This window comes from Coenobita brevimanus, chromosome 22 (genome assembly GCF_032717465.1).
Source record: "Coenobita brevimanus isolate Jiangsu-jjx chromosome 22, ASM3271746v2, whole genome shotgun sequence".
Taxonomy (NCBI): domain Eukaryota; kingdom Metazoa; phylum Arthropoda; class Malacostraca; order Decapoda; family Coenobitidae; genus Coenobita; species Coenobita brevimanus.
Window position 1 is genome coordinate 313,532 of NC_136975.1, and position 19,173 is coordinate 332,704.

Here is a 19,173-nt window from a genome sequence, read left to right on the forward strand (position 1 = left end):
AGACAAAATTCAGAATAAAGCTGTTAGAATCATTAACAACCCTGCCATTACATATAAACTACCTCCCCTGCAAGTAAGAAGGAATGTTGCCTCCCTTGCATTATTTTACAGATATTTTTTTGGCAAATGCTCAGATGAAGTTGCGTCCATGGTGCCACCTCTCCATGCCTTCCCTCGTGCTACACGGGCATCTGGTAGCACTCATGACTGGAATGTCACTCAGCCATATTGCAGACCTTCTGCCTATCAGAATTCTTTCATTCCCCGAACTGCATCTCTCTGGAACTCGCTTCCCCAGAGTTGTTTTCCTCCAAATTTCAACCCACAACTGTTCAAGTCTAACTGTTACAGATATTTTATGAACAGAGGACACCAGTAATCTGGTGTATGGATTATTTTTTTTTACCCATTTGTTTTTCCTTCCTCCGTTGTTATAAAAAAAAAAAAAAAAAAAAATACTGCATAAATGTACAAATATCCACATATTACTTAAATATACTATATATATATATATATATATATATATATATCATCATTAGCTGTTTGAGTATCCACTGCAGGACCGGCCTATCCCGACCGAAGTCGGGACGATACAGCCAATGTATCTCTACCAAGTGGCTTAGGCTGTCTAGCAGAGATTGTATGTAGGGTGAGAAGTGCTAGTTAGTGTAATTGTCGTGTTGGAGTGGCTTTGGATGTGTGTGTAGTCTCTGAACCAAGTGTAATTGGCCCGCGCAAGCCGACTGGGTGCAAGCATACTTTATAGTAAGCGACACTGGTTCAACCACAGCACCCCTGGTGTCCGCCAATGTAGTACGTGGCCGGGTGAACACTCCCAAAGTTTATTACCTTGGCGGGGAGCGAACCCTGGTTCACCCATGTACGAAATGCACACTCTACCACTGTATCACAGAGGCTCCATAGGGGGATTTTTCAAGAATACTCCCCAAGTATCCCTGCTTGTCATAAAAGGGTTGGCGGAGGGTTAGTGCCCCTCCCCGGAAAACAACTAACTAAAAAAACAAACAATAAGCCTCAGACAAGGACTGACCAAACGATGACGACCAAGGACCGGACAAAGGACATGGTTATTGGAACCTGGAATATAAGGGGAGCGAATGATGAGGTGAAAGAGAGAGAGATTGTCCAGGTGCTTGAGGGTGCAAAAGTGGATGTATGTGGAATAACTGAAACAAAATGGAGAGGAGAAAATGTGAGAGAATGGGAGTATGGATGGGGTATATGTGCAGGAGTAGGTGAGAATGAGAGGGCAAAGGAAGGAGTATGTATAGTTGTGAGTAAAAGATGGAAGAGGAGCATAAGACAGTATGGATCAGTTAGGTCAAGGACTGTGTGGGTGAAGTTGAAAGTTGGAATACAAATGTGGGCGATTATGTGTGTGTATGAGCCAACACAAGATCGTGCTAGAAGAGTGAGAGAAGAGTTCTGGACAAATGTAGAAGTGTGCATGGATAAGTTTGGAAGGAATAAGAGAGTGTTTTTGATTGGTGATATGAATGGTAAAGTTGGGAATGTGAAGGTGGATGGAATAGTTGGTGAGTGGGGTGTGCCTGCTGAGATAGATGAGAATGGGAGTGCGTTAGTGGACATTTGTGCTGGGAGGGGGTTGGTGATAGCCAATACCCTCTTCAGGCATAAAATGATCCACAGGTATACATGGCAAGTGATGAGAAGGGTGGGTGGTGAACTGAATGAAAGGAAGGCAATGATTGATTATGTGTGTGTGGATGAAAGAATGCGAAGATGTGTAATGGATGCAAGAGTTTATAGAGGTTGGGGGAGTGGACTTTCTGACCACTACTTGGTGGTGGCCAGAATTAGAATTCAAGTAAGATGGAGGAATAGAAGAAGGGAAAGACGAGAGGAAGGAGTAGTTGCAAGGAGAGTGGAAAGGTTACAAGAGGATGAGAAAATGGCAGAGTATAAGAGAGAAGTGGAGGAACGATTGGGCAAATATGAATTGGAGCAGATGGGAGACGTGGAAGGTGTGTGTAGGATATTTACAGAGGAAATATGTGCAGCATGTGATGTGGTGTGTGGAAGGAAGAGAAGACAGAGGGGGGTGCATCGAACAGCGTGGTGGACTGAAGAGGTGAAACAGGCTGTGGCACAAAAGAAGAAAGCATACAATGAATGGATGAGAAATAGGGGCATGGAAGAAGTTGAGAGGCAGAAGAGAGAGTTATATGTAGAAAGAAAGAGAGAGGTGAAAAGATTAGTAAGAGAGAGTATGAAGAGAGTGGATCAGGAATTTGGAAGGAATTTGAGTGTAAAGTGGAGGGACTGTAAGAAAATGTTCTGGAAAGAGGTGAAAAGAGTAAGACAGGGTGGAAGTGAAGTTAGCAGGGGAGTGAAAGATAAAAATGGTAGATTACTAGTGGAGAAGGGAGAAAAAGTGAGCAGATGGAGAGAACACTTTAAGGATTTGTTGAACGTAGAGGATGGAAGTAATGCGAGTATAAGTGGCTGGGGAATGGCTGGGAGAAGGAGGAAGGTGAGAAGACAGGAAGAAATCAGTAGGATAAAAGTTGTGGAAGCAATGAAGACAGTTAAATTGGGGAAAGCCCCAGGAACTGATGGAGTGTGTGGTGAAATCCTGAAGCATGGGGGAGAGATAGTAGTAGAATGGATGTGGAAGATGTGCAGATTGGCCTGGGAGGAAGGTAGGGTCCCGGAGGATTGGAAGTCAGGTATAATTATTCCCTTGTACAAAGGAAAAGGGGAAAAAGAAGTGTGTGGTAATCATAGGGGCATTTGTCTTCTAGTATAATAGGAAAAGTGTATGGTAGGATACTTATTGACAGAGTTCGAGAAAGAACAGAGAAATTAGTTGGAGAAGAACAGGGAGGCTTTAGGAAGGGAAGAGGTTGTGTAGATCAGATATTCATTCTTAGATCTTTAGTGGAAAAGTTTCTAGAGAAGGGAAAGAAGTTGTATGCGGCTTTCATGGATTTGGAGAAAGCATATGACAGGATTGTGGAAAGTGTTAAGAATATATGGAGTAGATGGGAAGTTGTTGAATGCTGTGAAGAGTATGTACGATGGTGCAAAGGCTGCAGTGTGTGTGGATGGTGAACTAAGTGAATTTTTCTCTTTGAAAGTTGGGTTGAAACAGGGATGTGTCATGTCTCCATGGTTGTTCAATCTGTACATGGATGGGGTAATAAAAGAGGTACAAGGTAGGGTAGTGGATGTTGGAGTGGCCCTGGTGAGAGAGGATAGTGTTTGGAAACTCCCTGTACTGTTGTTTGCAGATGATACTGTGCTGTTGAGTGAAGACAAAGGGGAGTTGCAAGGCTTGGTGGATGAGTTTGGGAGAGTGTGTAAGAAACGGAATCTAAAGGTGAATGTAGGGAAGAGTAAAGTGATGGTCTTTGAGAGAGGTGAAGTCAGTGAATGTACAGCGAGGTTGGATGGTGAGGAATTGGAAAATGTGAGTACGTTTAAGTACCTGGGTAGTGTGATGACTAAGGATGGAGGTTTGGAGGGTGAAGTGCTTGAAAGGGTACAGCAGGGAAGAAAGGTTGCTGGTTCTTTGAAAGCAGTGATAAGAAACAGGGAAGTAAGCATGGAAGTGAAAAAGTTACTACATGACAGTATTGTGATACCAACTCTAACGTACGGAAGTGAAGCTTGGACGTTGTTGGAAGGACACAAGTCAAGAGTGAGAGAAGTGGAAATGAGTTATTTAAGAGGAGCCTGTGGAGTCACATGGAGAGACAGGCTGACGAATGAGGATATAAAGGAGCGTTGTGGTGTGGATGTGGATGTGATAGGAAGCGTTATGACGAACACACTGAGGTGGTTTGGCCATGTGGAGAGGATGGAGGGTGAAAGACTGACGAAGAGAGTGTATGTGAGTAAGGTGGAGGCCGAGGATGAGATTGAGGGATGGGGTGGAGAGGTATATGAGAGAGGGGGGTGTGAGTTGGGAGCAGGGCAGTGAGATGGCGGGGGACAGGGCGACTTGGAGGCGATTTGTTTGTGGCCACCCCAAATGGGATTGAGGTGTCTGGCAATAGATAGATAGATAGATAGACTATCTATCTATTGCTAGACGTCTAAATCACGTAAGGGGTGGCCACTGGCCACAAACAAGCAAGAAATCGCCTCCACATCGCCCGGTCCCTTGCCATTTCATTGCCCTACTCCCAGCTCACACCCACCTCTCTTATATACTTCACTCCATCCCTCCATCTCATCCTTGGCCTCTCCCTCCCTCTCTCTCCATTAACCTCACTCACATACACTCTCCTCATTAGCCTCTCACTCTCCATCCTCTCCATATGATCAAACCACCTCAAAGTGTTTCTCTTAACGCTTCCTATCACATCCACATCCACACCACAATGCTCCATCACTTCCTCATTTGTCAGTCTGTCTTTCCATGTAACTTCACATGCTCCTCTCAAATAACTCATTTCCACTGCTCTCACTCTTGACTTCTGTCCCTCCAACAAGGTCAAAGCTTCACTTCCATACATTAGAGTAGGTATCACAATACTGTCATGTAATAATTTTTTCACTCGTGGAAGTTCAAACAGAGGAGTGAGCAGGCTGCGAGGTGCGGGGGCAGGGAAACGAAGGCTGTGATGTTGCAAGTTTTACTTTTATCTGCATTTTCGCAAGACGTTGTATTTAATAATTCAATATACAGTAGATATAGAACAGAATGTGTAATTCCTTACAAAAATCATTAAAACATATTATGTAAATCAAATATCCACAGCCTAATAATTTATTAGGCTGCGGATATTTGATTTAAATAATGTTTTAATGATTTTTGTAAGAAATTGCATATGCTACTTTTAATAAATCATGTATTTTTAATTTATTATTATTTACTAATCATAATAATTTAAAAAATATTATTAAAATACATTATCTCTGTTGAAACATTTTAAGAAATGCTACTACCCTCCATCCCTCCAGCCTCCCCCCAGCAGAGACCTCACGACCCGCCTGAGCCTCCCCTATTCCTTGTCCAGACATACAGGAAGCTCCCAAGACCATGTGTCCCTTGGATTGCACAGTGAGCAGCACAGTGCGCAATCCACCAGACAAGTGCACAAGGCAGGTGCGCAAGAGCAAATTTAGTTGTGCAAGCACAACTAAATTTGCGCTTGCACACCTGCCTTTTCATGTGCGCAAGCGCTATATTGCGCATGGTCTCATGCGGTGCGCAATGCGCAAACGATATTCACCAGAGCGCAATGGTGCGAAATTGTGCTTTGGGCAAGTGTTTGCGCACCTGCCCAGCACTGGCAATTAGAGACTGGTACCTACCCGTGGTTTACGAAATCCGCGGTTCACAAAGTTAAGAACCAATGGGAAAAAAGGATATTTAGTCTGGACCTTCGTGGAACCCCCTTACAGCACCCTACCTAAACCTAACTAGCCAACAGCAAACACAAACAGACAATCTTAGAAATATTCAATGTATGTATTTAATGAAAATAAACAATAATTAAGGAGCCTCGCTTCACTCCAACGGACAAAAATGCTTAAGTGGATGGGGTGGGTAGGGTCTGGGGATAACTTAGCATCTTGAGGGGTTGGGACCATCCATAACAGAGTCCAGGGAGAGGTAACCTCAACAAAAAAAAAGGCAAGGTAGCACTCAGAACTCACGGGGAAACACACAGTTCGCGGTTGGCGGGAGAGCAGGTAAAGAAAACATGGGAGCTGTAGTGTGAACAGTTGTCCCCAGGGCCAGGCTTTGATTGGCTGCTGGGTCTAGGTTGTCTGTGATTGGCTAGCAGCTGCGGAATACACCATGGGTGCCCGGATATTATAAATCTCTTCAGAAATGAGCCACTTTGGAACCTAGGAACTGTGTTTTTTTAGTTTTTCCGTGGAATAAAAAAAATGGGGCCTGGCTGGGCAAAGCACAGCAGATTAGTAATCTGCGGCTTACAGATACAGGGATTGGGCAAATCCACTGTATGTGGAATAACTGAGAAAATATAGAGAGGCAAGACTGAGAGAATGGGAGTATAGATGGGGTATATGTGCAGGAGCAGGTGAGAATGAGAGGGCAAAAGAAGGAGTTGTATTGTTGTGTGCAAGTGATGGAAGAATATCCATCAGCTCAAGGTCCGTGTGGGTAAGATTGAAAGATGGACTACAAATGTGGGTGACTGTGTGTATGTGCCAACACAAGATCGTGCAAGTAGAATGAAAGAAGAGTTCTGAACAAATGTGGATGCATGCATGGAAAAGTCTGAAATGAATGAGAGTGTTTTTGATTGGAGATGATGATGATCATCATCATCATCATCTGGACCTCCTTTACCACCTTAGGACAGGATGTGGAGTAGCAATGTCCAGACAACCCAGATTTACCCAATTCAATGGCCCATGCTTCCCTTCACTCACCATTCAAGCCCCGGAAGGCCGGATCTATACGATACGCCAAAAACATTCACCATGTTCTGTAGCTTCACATAAATGTATCCAGTAGAGTCAATCCAGACGCTGTCACATTTAAAAGGGGTGCCAATTCCCTGATCATGGGCTTCTCCTCACAATATTCATCCAGCTAGCTCAATCTCACATCAGTTCCCTAGCCTCACCGACTTCCAAACCTCTCTTCCTCACACACTCATCCATCATAACCCTCCACCTTCTCCTTGGCCTACCTTGCCTCCTCCCTCCTTCAAATTCGCTCAGATGTATCTTATTCACCACTCTATTGTTATCCATTCGATCCTCATGACCATACCATCTCAGTACTCTCTATTCGATTCTGGCGTCCACAGACTTCCTCATTCATCTTTTTCACGAATCACATTATTTCGTATCCTATCCACTCTCTGTACTCCACATACTATCCTCAGCAGTCACATCTCCTCTGCCTGACTTTTCATTATCATGCCATACCATGGTCTCACATCCATATGTTAAAGTTGGCATTAACACTCCTTCATGTAAGCTTCATGCAGCTGCAACACTCAAGCCTCTGTTTCTTATCAAGGCCTTCACTGCACCAGCTACAGAAGGCTCTCGATATTCGATTAATCTTACTTCAGTATTTCATACCTCGATCGGACTTGCCCGCTCGTCCAAAATTCGTGCTTGGATTTCAAAAGTCGTGCTTTTATCACCCAGGCCGGGTGGCCAGTGCATGTCGATGCTCATCTGTCATGCCACCTACCAGCCACTTGTTGATGCTTGCCCTCATTCAAACATTTGAATAGACATGTTGCTGGTTCTGGGTAAACATGGCCAGTGCACTCTGCCATGTTCTTAAAAACTTACAGTATACGTATCTTTTAATTTAATTTATCATTTGCACTGAACAAGACGTGATAACTTTAATTCTTTGCGGCTGGAGGGGAGCAGCTGTCATGTTGGCGATGACGTCAACATTCATGCTGCAGACGACGCTCCAGTCCATCACACAATACTTTACCAGTAACAGAGATAATAGTTGTACCTACATGGCCACCACAGATCCAAACTACCCCCTTCAGGTATGTTGTGAAGGAATACTTTTCATGGTGTAAATGGATGGTACCTGTTAGGTAAGTATACTGAAATCGACCAGAAGTAGTTTACAGATACACCATTCCCGAGCGGTGCTCGTACCTCATGAGGTGCAAAGTGTTAAATGTATGCCATACAGTATCAGTTGTATAAGTTTATAATGGTATTATGCTCATGAATATTTAATATTTGACCTCTTCATTATTAGTTTTCTGAAAAAAAGTTTCAGTGACTCTGAACTACAATACTTCAGGGGAGTGTGATGAAATACCGAATCGGCAGTCATTTACCAAATCAACACCGAATTAGCACTTTTTAATTGGTAAGTGTTATAGATTTTATCACCATACAGGTTCATACTCACATAATTATCCGAAATCCTGTCAAATTTTTGTATTTAATTTTATCCTTTAAAAAATCCAGATTCACAGCGAAAACACACTAAAATTAGCAGAAGTGTTTCTCCTTTAGCTCAACAGTTTGCCTTGCCAGACTTCTGCTTTGTATAAATATTAACTTAACACAGAAATGCACTTATTTGCACTTTAAATAAGTATCTGTGCAAAACAGAAGTCTGTCAAGGCGTTGGCGATCTAAAGTAGAAATACCCGCTAACCTTAGCACGTTTTCACTCTGACTCCACATATTCTATTAATAAATGGCGAGTGATAAGAGTGGGTGGTGAACTGAATGAAAGGAAGGCAATGATTGATTATGTGTGTGTGGATGAAAGGATGTGAAGATGTGTAATGGATGCAAGAGCTTATAGAGGTTGGGGGGAGTGGACTTTCTGACCACTACTTGATGTGGCCAGTATCAAGATCCAAGCAAGATGGAGAAATAGAAGAAGAGAAGGACGGGAAGAAGGAGTAGTTGCAATGAGAGTGGAAAGGTTACAAGAGGATGAGAAAATGGCAGAATATAAGAGAGAAGTAGCAAAACAATTGGGTAAATATGAATTGGAGCAGATGGGGGACGTGGAAGGTGTGTGCAGGATATTCACAGAAGAAATACGTGCAGCATGTGATGTGGTGTGTGGGGTGAACAGAAGACGAAGGGGGGTGCAAGGAACAGCGTGGTGGAATGACGAGGTGAGACAGGCTGTGGCACAAAAGAAGAAAGCATACAATGAATGGAGGGGAAATAGGGGTGTGGAAGAAGTTGAGAGGCGGAAGAGAGAGTTATATGTAGAAAGGAAGAGAGAGGTGAAAAGATTAGTAAGAGACAGTAAGAAGAGAATGGATGAAGAATTTGGAAGGAATTTGAGTGTAAAATGGAGGGACTGGAAGAAAATGTTCTGGAAAGAGGTGAAGAGTGTAAGACAGGGTGGCAGTGAAGTTAGCAGGATAGTGAAAGATAAAAATGGTAGATTACTAGTGGAGAAGAGAGAAAAAGTGAGCAGATGGAGAGAACACTTTAAGGAATTGTTGAACAAAGAGGATGGAAGTAATGTGAGTATAAGTGGCTGGAGAATGGCTGGGAGAAGGAGGGAGGTGAGAAGATAGGAAGAAATCAGTAGGATAGAAGTTGTGAAAGCAATGAAGAAAGTTAAATTGGGGAAAGCCCCAGGAATTGATGGAGTGTGTGGTGAAATGCTGAAGCATGGGGGAGAGATAGTAGTAGAATGGATGTGGAAGATGTGCAGACTGGCCTGGGAGGAAGGTAGAGTCCCGGAGGATTGGAAATCAGGTATAAGTATTCCCTTGTACAAAGGAAAAGGGGAAAAAGAAGTATGTGGTAATCATACGGGAATTTGTCTTCTTAGTGTAATAAGAAAAGTGTATGGTAGGATACTTATTGACAGAGTTAGGGAAAGAAAGAGGAATTAGTTGGAGAAGAACAGGGAGGCTTTAGGAAGGGGAGAGGTTGTGAAGATCAGATATTCATTCTTAGATCATTAGTGGAAAAGATTCTAGAGAAGGGAAAGAAGTTGTATGCGGCTTTCATGGATTTGGAGAAAGCATATGACAGGGTGGATAGACAAGGATTGTGGAAAGTATTAAGAATATATGGAGTAGATGGGAAGTTGTTGAATGCTGTGAAGAGTATGTACGATGGTGCGAAGGCTGCAGTGCGTTTGGATGGTGAACTGAGTGAATTTTTCTCTTTGAAGGTTGGGTTGAAACAAGGATGTGTCATGTCTCCACGGTTGTTCAATCTGTACATGGATGGGGTAATAAAAGAGGTACATGGAAGGGCAGTGGATGTTGGAGTGGCCCTGGTGAGAGAGGGTAGGGTTTAGAAACTCCCTGTACTGTTGTTTGCAGATGATACTGTGTTGTTGAGTGAAGACGAAGGGGAGCTGCAAGGCTTGGTGGATGAGTTTGGGAGAGTGTTAGAAACGGAATTTAAAGGCGAATGTAGGGAAAAGTAAAGTGATGGTCTTTGAGAGAGGTGAAGTCAGTGAATGTACAGTGAGGTTGGATGGTAAGGAAATGGAAAATGTGAGTATGTTAAAGTACTTGGTTAGTGTGATGAGTAAGGATGGAAGTTTGGAGGGTGAAGTGCTTAAAAGGGTACAACAAGGAAGAAAGGTTGCTGGTTCTTTGAAAGCAGTGATAAGAAACAGGGAAGTGAGCATGGAAGTGAAAAAGTTACTACATGACAGAATTGTGATACCAACTCTAACGTATGGAAGTCAAGCTTGGACGTTGTTGGAAGGACACAAGTCAAGAGTGAAAGCAGTCGAAATGAGTTATTTAAGAGGAGCCTGTGGAGTCACATGGAGAGACAGGCTGACAAATGAGGATATAAAGGAGTGTTGTGGTGTGGATGTGGATGTGATAGGAAGCATTAGGAGGAACACACTGAGGTGGTTTGGCCATGTGGAGAGGATGGAGGGTGAGAGACTGACAAGGAGAGTGTATGTGAGTGAGGTGGAGGGGGGGAGAGGGAGGGGGAGGCCGAGGATGAGATGGAGGGATGGGGTGGAGAGATATATGAGAGAGGGGGGTGTGAGTTGGAAGCAGGGCAGTGAAATGGCGGGGGACAGGGCGACGTGGAGGCAATTTGTTTGTGGCCACCCTGTACGGGATTGAGATGTTTGGCAACAGATGGATAGAATAGTTAAATTAAGCACAGTTTTTTTTAACCGAATTTCAGATAATCAGGTGTGTATGAACCTATATGGTGAAGAATATAATATTTTCACAACAGTAGAGACTGCATTCCAGCACTGGGAACTTCCGACAAGCAGCCAGCCACCACTGCTTTCGTTTATTGTTATTGGCTAGTATACAGAGGAATAATTTCCCTGCTGTGCTTTTGTCAGTGCACTTACACACTGGAATGAAACATTAGCAATTATTCCTCTTGTCACTGGACATTCTTAGAGGTCAGAAGTAAGCACAGTGTATGCTGGCTAAATGTAAACAAAGCAGACTATGCTGCCTCAGTGTGAGTAGCAACTTCACGACCAATCACAGGCCGTTTCAGAGTCACGTGATTTTTCGGCTACTTTATTATTTTTTCATGTTTCTGCACATTTTATTTGGAAATAATGGTTGACACAGTTATTTTCTGCATTTTTTTTACCCATACAAGTATCTAACTTCAAAAAAATTTTGACCAGAAACTCGTCTATTCTTTTTTGTGACTAAAGTACCTGTTCTTCATTCGCTTTCATCAAAAGTACAATGGAAACTATGACCAGTGGCAGTGGACAGGGTGGTGGTGGGAAAGAGCTCCTTAAGACTACCGCAAAGGGACAAAAAAGGAGTATCGGAAAGGAGCGAAACACAACAAGTATATGGCAGCAGATAAGGAACGAGTTTTGATTTACTGGATAAGGGACACAGAGTGAATGAAATTATGCATCTAACAGGTTTACCCCAGAGCACCATTTCTACAATGAAAAGTGACTGCCAAGAAATTGTTTAGTGGGAATGAGCTTGGGCAATGCAGGCTGACCTAGAACTCGTCCCTTTGCACTCATCTAGTGGCCACTATGGAACAATATTTAGACAAATGGGTGCAGTGGCAAGCCAAGGAGACAGCTAGTGTAAATGGGCCTCAACTCCGTGAGCAAGCAAAAATTTTTTACAAGGCCGTCTGTGATAAGAAAATTGCTGACCCCGTAACGTTCACAGCTTCTGTTGGATGGCTCCAAAAGTTCAAGGAGATGTGGGATAAAATGTGCACAATATCTCAGAGAAATTTCCTCTGCTCATAGTGATGCAGCCGACAGCTATTCAGCTTATGCCAAGTAGCTGATTGAGGAAGGTGGATATAACCCTCATCAAATATACAACTGTGATGAGACCGGGTTATTTTGGCGTCGTTCCCCTAAGACAACTTATATCAAGAAAACAGAAAAACAAGCACAGAGGGTCAAATTGTCCAAGGACAGGATAAGCTTGTTGTTTACCTGTAATGCCTGCGGATCCCACAAAATGAAGCCCTTAGTCAAACATAAATATAAAAAACCCCGAGCATACAAACATCAAGACATGACAAAGCTAAATGTTTACTGGATGACAAGTGCTTCAGCTTACATGACCTCTGCCTTATCAATTGAATGGTTCGACACCTGCTTTGTCACCGACGCACAAAAGAAATGTCGTGAGCACTTCAAAGTGCTGCTTTTTTCGGATAATGCCCCCGGGCACGCCAAGTTTTTGGTTGGCCGGCACCCCAATGTCCAGGTTGTCTTCCTGCCCTCCAGCACTACCTCAAAAATTCAGCCCCTTGATCAAGAATTAATAGCCAATGTGAAGCTCCTATATTACAAGTATCTGCATGGCAAAATGCGCCATGAGACTGAGAATGAGCAAGAAATTGCCGAAATTGCAGCCCAAGAAAGTAAAAGTGACACCGACAATGAGACAGACAAACCAGCGCCCTCCACCTCCAATCTCCCCCAGCCCCTCTACGAGCTCCTCTGCCACTATACCAGCTCCTCTACCGGCCAAGGACATGATTTCTGTCAAGGATTTCTGGAAGAAGTTCACAATTAAGAATGCTGTGGACATTACTGTTACTATCTATCTATCTATCCATTGTCAGACGCCATAATCCCGTAAGGGGTGGCCATTTGACTTTGAGTTATTTGTTTTACGGGGAGGGGCACTAATCCTCCACCAACCCACTTGCTGACACGTAGGAAGCAAGGATGATTTGGTTATATGGTTACCACCCAGCGTTGTAAATGGTTTCTTGGCTTACAGGAAACCATTTGACTTGTCATTCAATGTAAAGCCACCTGTAAAGGAAAGAAAAGCCTAGAATAATATTACACAAGCTACAATTAACCATGCATGGGAAAAACTACTGAAGCCAGAGAAACAGACAGAAACAGCAGGAGCAACAAAAATCCAATGTCAGACAGACCTGCTTGCTGACACCGTAGCATCTATTACTCAAGCACTTGGATTCTCAAGTGTGGATGACAGGCAAGTTTTGAGGGAACTGGTTGGTGGTGAAAGTGGTGAAGGATTGGGCACTGGTGAAGATCTCATCAGAGAAGAAGAGGATAACGAAAAGACTGACATGCCTCTACCGGACCCTAAACCTGCCCCACTCACTGTCCAACAACTCTCCAAGGCTCTGGGACACCTGGCGAAGGCCAGGGATATTGTCAATGGCAGGATGGACACCAACCAAATCGATAAACACTCTGACTTCATCAATGCACATTTCATGGAAGTCTACAACACCAAGGTGAACGAGCAGAAGCAGACAAAAACCACCAACTTCTTCAAAGCTAGACAGAGAGCGGCCCAGGCAACTGAAAATATAGATGAGTCTGAAACAGGACAGGTTAACCCCGATGACTTAGACACCGAACTGCCTGATGTTCTCGACTCTGAGGGGTTCGATTATGATGATGGAGGCAGTGAAAGCATCAACAGCAGTGGCCATGGTGATTGGGACAAGGACAAGGAAGCAGGTGTTCACTCACGCGGGGTTGGGGCGAGCACAAGTGATGACAGCGAGGGTGACAGTGGTGGCTGGCAACAGTGACACAACCACCGCCTTGGAACCAACACTCTACCACATAAGCTTCATTCTTTCTATTTCAAAGTGAATTCAGTCTGTATTTCTTGCTTTTCTTGCTAACAGTAAGTAAATACCGGTATGTACTACATACAAGCAAATATAAGGTTGTATTATGATTTCGGGTGGGTATAAATGTATACGTAAAAGTTGATGTAGGTTTGTCGGCAACATGCTATTCCCATTTATTTACTTTCCATAAGTTTATCAGTTCGCACTTTGACAAATCGCACTTCGATCATTTTTTTCAGTCCTAAAACCGATCGAAGATTGAGAGCCTTCTGTACTTTCCCTCCCTGTGTCATTCTACTTCCCACTTCTTTTGCAGATTTTCCTATCATTTCTATCAATGTACCCAGTTACTTGAATTCTCTCACCAACAAGTGTCTCTCTCCGTTTACTGTAACACTGCACTGGGAGTCACCTTCTCTCTCAATAATAATCACTTTACTCATTTCTGCAACAATCAAGCCTCTGTTTCTCATCAAGGCCTTCTTTGCACCAGCGGCTTTCCTTACTTGTGTCACTACTTTCCACTTCTTTTGCACATTTTCCTCTCTATTCTATCACTGTACCCAGGTATTTGAACTCTCTCACCAAGTCCAGTCTCTCTCCTTTCACTGTAACATAGCACTGGGAGTCACCTTCTCTCCCAGTAACCATCACTTTACTCTTTTCTACATTTACTTTCAAGGCACGACACCCACAGACGTCAGCAAAACTCTGCACTAGTCTACCAAGTTCTTGTCCAGTATCTGCAAGCAGTACTGCATCATCATCATACAATTCCATCCATCACCATTCAATACCAATGGCATCCCCTCTCCATTACTCATGTTTTTACTTCTCTCACCACCCCACCCATATATATATATTGAACAACCACAGGGACATTACACAACCTTGTTGCACACCCACACCAATCATGAACAATTCATTTACATGCCCATTAACCCTTGCGCATACTTCACTACCATCATAAAAACTCTTGACAGTACCTAGCAGCTTACCATCTACATCATACATGTGTGAAACCTTCCACAATCCTTTTCTGTCTACTTTGTTGTATGCTTTTTCCAGATCAATGAATGCTATAAACATCTTACAGTCCTTTTCACAGGCCTTCTCCACTATCTGTTTCACTGCAAATATTTGATCCACACATCCTCTGCCACTTCTAAGGCCATCCTGTTCATCACTCACTAGGGATTCTGATATTCCTCTTACTTTCTCTATAATAATTCTTCCATATACCTTCCTTACTACACTCAATAAACTTACGCCACGATAATTCTTGCACTCACTTCGCTCGCCCTTATTTTTGTCCAGGGTTACAATCACGGCCATTTTCCACCCTGGTGGCACAGTTGCACTCATCCATGCCTTCTTACATATCTCCAACAAGCACTTCATTCCACTCTCTTCACTACACTTAATCATCTCTGCACACACCTCATCAACCCCAGCTGCTTTCCCATCTTTTAGCTGCTTCACCGCACTCTTCATCTGTATGAGGGTCATGTTTCCTGGCACTGCATTCCTTCTCTGCACACCCCCAAAACCAATCAAATTTACAGTGACTCTGCTCTCTCTATTCCCATTCATCAGGCTTTCAAGATATTCTGTCCATCTGGTCCTTACTTCATTCCCATGGGTTAACAATCTACCACCTACATCCTTCACACCTTCACATTTCTTTCTGCTTTCAGTTCTACATTTCCGCACCTCTTTCCAGAATAACTTCCTATTTTCAGAGTAGTTCGCACTCATTTTTCTTCCTAGATCACCTCTTACCTCCTCCTTTTTCCTCTTCACTAGTCTCTTTATGTGCTTCTTTCTCTCAATATACTGTATTCAGTTCTTACTCCAATTTAAACCCTGTCCTGTAACCACTCTTGCCACTTCTTCCTCTTTTCCTCCACTGCTCTTTTAGCCTCTTCATCCCACCATGCTGTACTTTTCTTCTTTGTTGTTATTCTTGCCACATCACACACCAATTTAGCATTTCTAACTAATCAATCCCTACATGCATTCCACAAGCTGTCCAGATCCATTTCATTCCAATTCACTGATTCTAACTCCTCCCCTACTTTGGTCCTGTATTCATCTGCCATTTCTTTGATCTTCAGCTTCTCAACTTTCAGTCTTTCTCCCTGACTCTTCCTTTCTCTCCTGGTCCACCTCACTCCTCTCAGCTTGATCTTTCTCACCACAATCACATGATCTGACAGATCTCCAAATTGTCCTCTCGCGGCCCTCGTATCAGCAACCATTCCCAGCATTAACCTCTCTATGAGCATGTAATCAATCAGGTTCCTTTCAACACAATCCCTATTCCCTCTATATCATGTATATTCATCTGCATCTTTGTGTTTGAAATATGTGTTACAAATGCACAACTCCTTTCCTGACACATATACTTCAGTCACTTTCCATTATTATATTCTCCTGGTACTCCATTACAACCCATTATGTTATCCTCAGGATGTGTCTCCTCTTCCATTCATATCGCCCTTTACCATCATTTTATAGCTCCTGGGCATTTCTCCCACTGCTTCATTCAGCTCATTCCCAAACTGTCTTTCTCTCTCTCACTCCTGTCTGCACACATGCATATGCTACAATCACTGTCTGCTTCATATTCTCAAACTTGAACTTGACACACATACACCTCGAGCTGACACATTTGTAATCACTCACTCCACTCTGCCACACCTCATTCATCAACAAAGCAACTTTCCTTGCATCTTCCTCACCCATTCATGCCCGATCTTACACATTTCACACCCTCCCACTCCTCCACTTCACACTCTTTCATCTTTGTTTCACACAATGCCATTATGGCATATCTTGCACTCTTGAGCACATTCACCACTTCTACCCTCTTGCTCTCCTCATTCACACCTCTCACAATCCACATGGCCATGTGCATCTGCCTATTTGGTTGGGGCCCTGGGCAGGTATTGGGCCCTCCGAGGCTCTCTGAAACAACTTCCATGATCAAGTAATTTTAGATAGAAGAATGTGGGGGACATTTAACCCGGCCAAAAACCCCAGTTATATGGTAACCACCCATCGTAGCAAATGGTATCCCGGGTACAGGAAACCATTTGGCTTGTCACTCAGTATAGAGACCATAAGACATCCTACACTGACTGAGTGGATAATGGGTGCCCCCATCCACCACCAGCCTTTATAAATGATACTACTATATAGTAGATACATAGATAGATACATAGATAGGTACATATATGCCTGTGTGTATATATATATATATATATATATAAGCAACGTTGGGTCTGGTCAGTACTTGGATGGGTGACCGCCTGGGAACACCAGATGCTGTTGGCATCCCTACGTCAAGTGGGGTTGGTGGAGGATTAGTGCCCCTCCCTGTAAAACAATTAACTCTAAGCCCTTGGCCACCCTGTCTGGGATACATGGCGTCTGGCAATGAATGATGATGAATGATATATATATATATATATATATATATATATGTGTGTGTGTGTGTGTATATATATATATATATATATATATATATATATATATATATATATATATATATGTGTGTGTGTGTGTGTGTATATATATATATATATATATATATATATATATATATATATATATATATATATATGTGTGTGTGTGTGTGTGTATATATATATATATATATATAAGGACATGTGGAGAGAGAATGGAGAATGAAAGACTGACTAAGAGGGTGTATGTAGGTGAGGTGGAGGGAGGGAGAGGGAGGGGTAGACCGAGGATGAGGTGGAGGGTTGGAGTTGAGAGGTATATGAGGGAGAGGGGGGTGAGTTGGGGGGAGGGGAGTCAAATGGAGGGTGACAGAGTGACTTGGAGGCGTTTTGTCTGCGGCCACCATTTGCGGGATTAGGGCGTTGGGCTATAGATAGATACACTGAATCAAATAACATGGACAGTAGGAACTGGACAAAGACCGTGCTACTGAAACCCAAATCACTCAAACAATATGTTTGCATGTATACAATTCATAACATACATGACAACAAGAAGAAAATTTATGCTACCATGGATGCCTCAGTGCATCCAGGTGCTGGTGCTGATATACCTGAGATATGGGGGCTTGTCTTGGAGATGGGTAAATTATAGCATGCCTACAGGACTCAGAGTTGATAAATATGTTTTTTACACATACCATTGGCAAAGGAATTGACTTTTGCCAAAAAAGAATACTGTACCCAAAACACAAGGAGAAAAAAAAAAAAATGGTTTTACGCCAGGTATCCCCGAAGAGCTAAGATGTTGCCCCTGGGTAGAGGACTTTGGATTGGAACGTGTGGCATTTTATGACCAGATGACTTTCCTGATGTCTACCAATGACCCTTGGGTGGATTCGATCCTTCAACCATTTGGTCAGAGTGGAGCGCTCTAACCCACTGAGCCACGGCTGCTACACCCAAAACAAAAGAGTAGTTTGAAAACTAGTGTCTTGATTTTTTCACTGAGCAAAAAGCCTATGACAACAGAATCAGATATATATTTGTGTACTGTACAGATCTTAGAATTGAAAACACTTACTGAACAGATAGAACACAGCCTGAGTTAAAAGTTACCTCTCCTGGGGGTATGAGGATGGACTGGTGGCCAGAGTAGATTGATGAAAGAACCCAGAGAGCCAGACCCAGGCCACAATAGGGGTCCAGACAGAGGGCCACAACACGGGAGGGGTACAATTCACATGCAACCTGTCAAAGAATGGTGGACAACATATAGTAATTACAGCAACTGACTGAAAGCACTGGATAAGATTAATGAAAACATTAATGGCACACACTCAGATATATTTAAAAATGACTGCTATCATCATCATCATCAATGATGTTGTTGCAGTTGCCATTATCACTATCAATCATCATCATCATCACAAACCATCATCCTTTTTTGGATTTATATCATTTTCCATCAGATGGCACTTCTCCACCGTGCTCTATTCTTCACTAGGTCTCTACTAATATTTCCAAATTTGACGTCAACACACACCATCTCATCTCAAGCCTTCCTCAGTCTGTCTCTCTACAGATGGGCTAGTATCTCAGTACTTCTACATGTAACTGGTCCATCCTCTCAACATGTCCCAAGCACCTCTACCTCTTCCTATCTACTTCCTTACTGATGCTTTCCACTCCCAGCTGTCTTCTTTTCTGAGAATACTCTAAGTTAGTTTTACACTAAGAATACCCTGCTAGCTAGTTTTATTCTGGGTGGCAGATGGTGGTGACCATCATCCACTCATGATGTGGTGTAGTGCTGCCTATATCTTCCTTCACCTTCAGCATTCTGTTTCTGTGTCTCCCTTCCTCTCTTTTTGGTTCTCTCACCTGACCTGTCACTTTGGCCCTGTGGGGCAGTTGCTTGCCTGTGGTTGGTGGGTCTGCTCAGATAGACAGACCAGGGTATTACTCAACAAAAACTCCACATGTCCATCAGATCCTTCACATGCCACTTCATTCCACCCTCACTACAATAACCCCTCCATTTGCATGTGTTTCATTTGCCTGTTCGCCATTTCAGCAGACAGGTAAACCCTACCTATAATCAATGTGAGGTGAGAAAATAAACATGTGCGAAAATTCCAGAAACTGACCCCCAAAACATAGGCTGCTAGACACTAACATTCAAAGT

The 19,173-nt window shown here is 43.1% G+C and overlaps 1 protein-coding gene across 1 annotated transcript in view; it reads right to left on the bottom strand.

Annotated features, from left to right (window-relative positions):
• DIP2 (disco-interacting protein 2) overlaps positions 1-19,173 on the bottom strand; it is a 611,941-nt gene that overhangs the window by 4,980 nt on the left and 587,788 nt on the right. Inside the window, exon 23 of the mRNA XM_080266752.1 lies at positions 18,105-18,236. Coding sequence (XP_080122878.1) covers positions 18,105-18,236 — 132 coding nt within the window. The remainder of the gene's footprint in view (positions 1-18,104; positions 18,237-19,173) is intronic.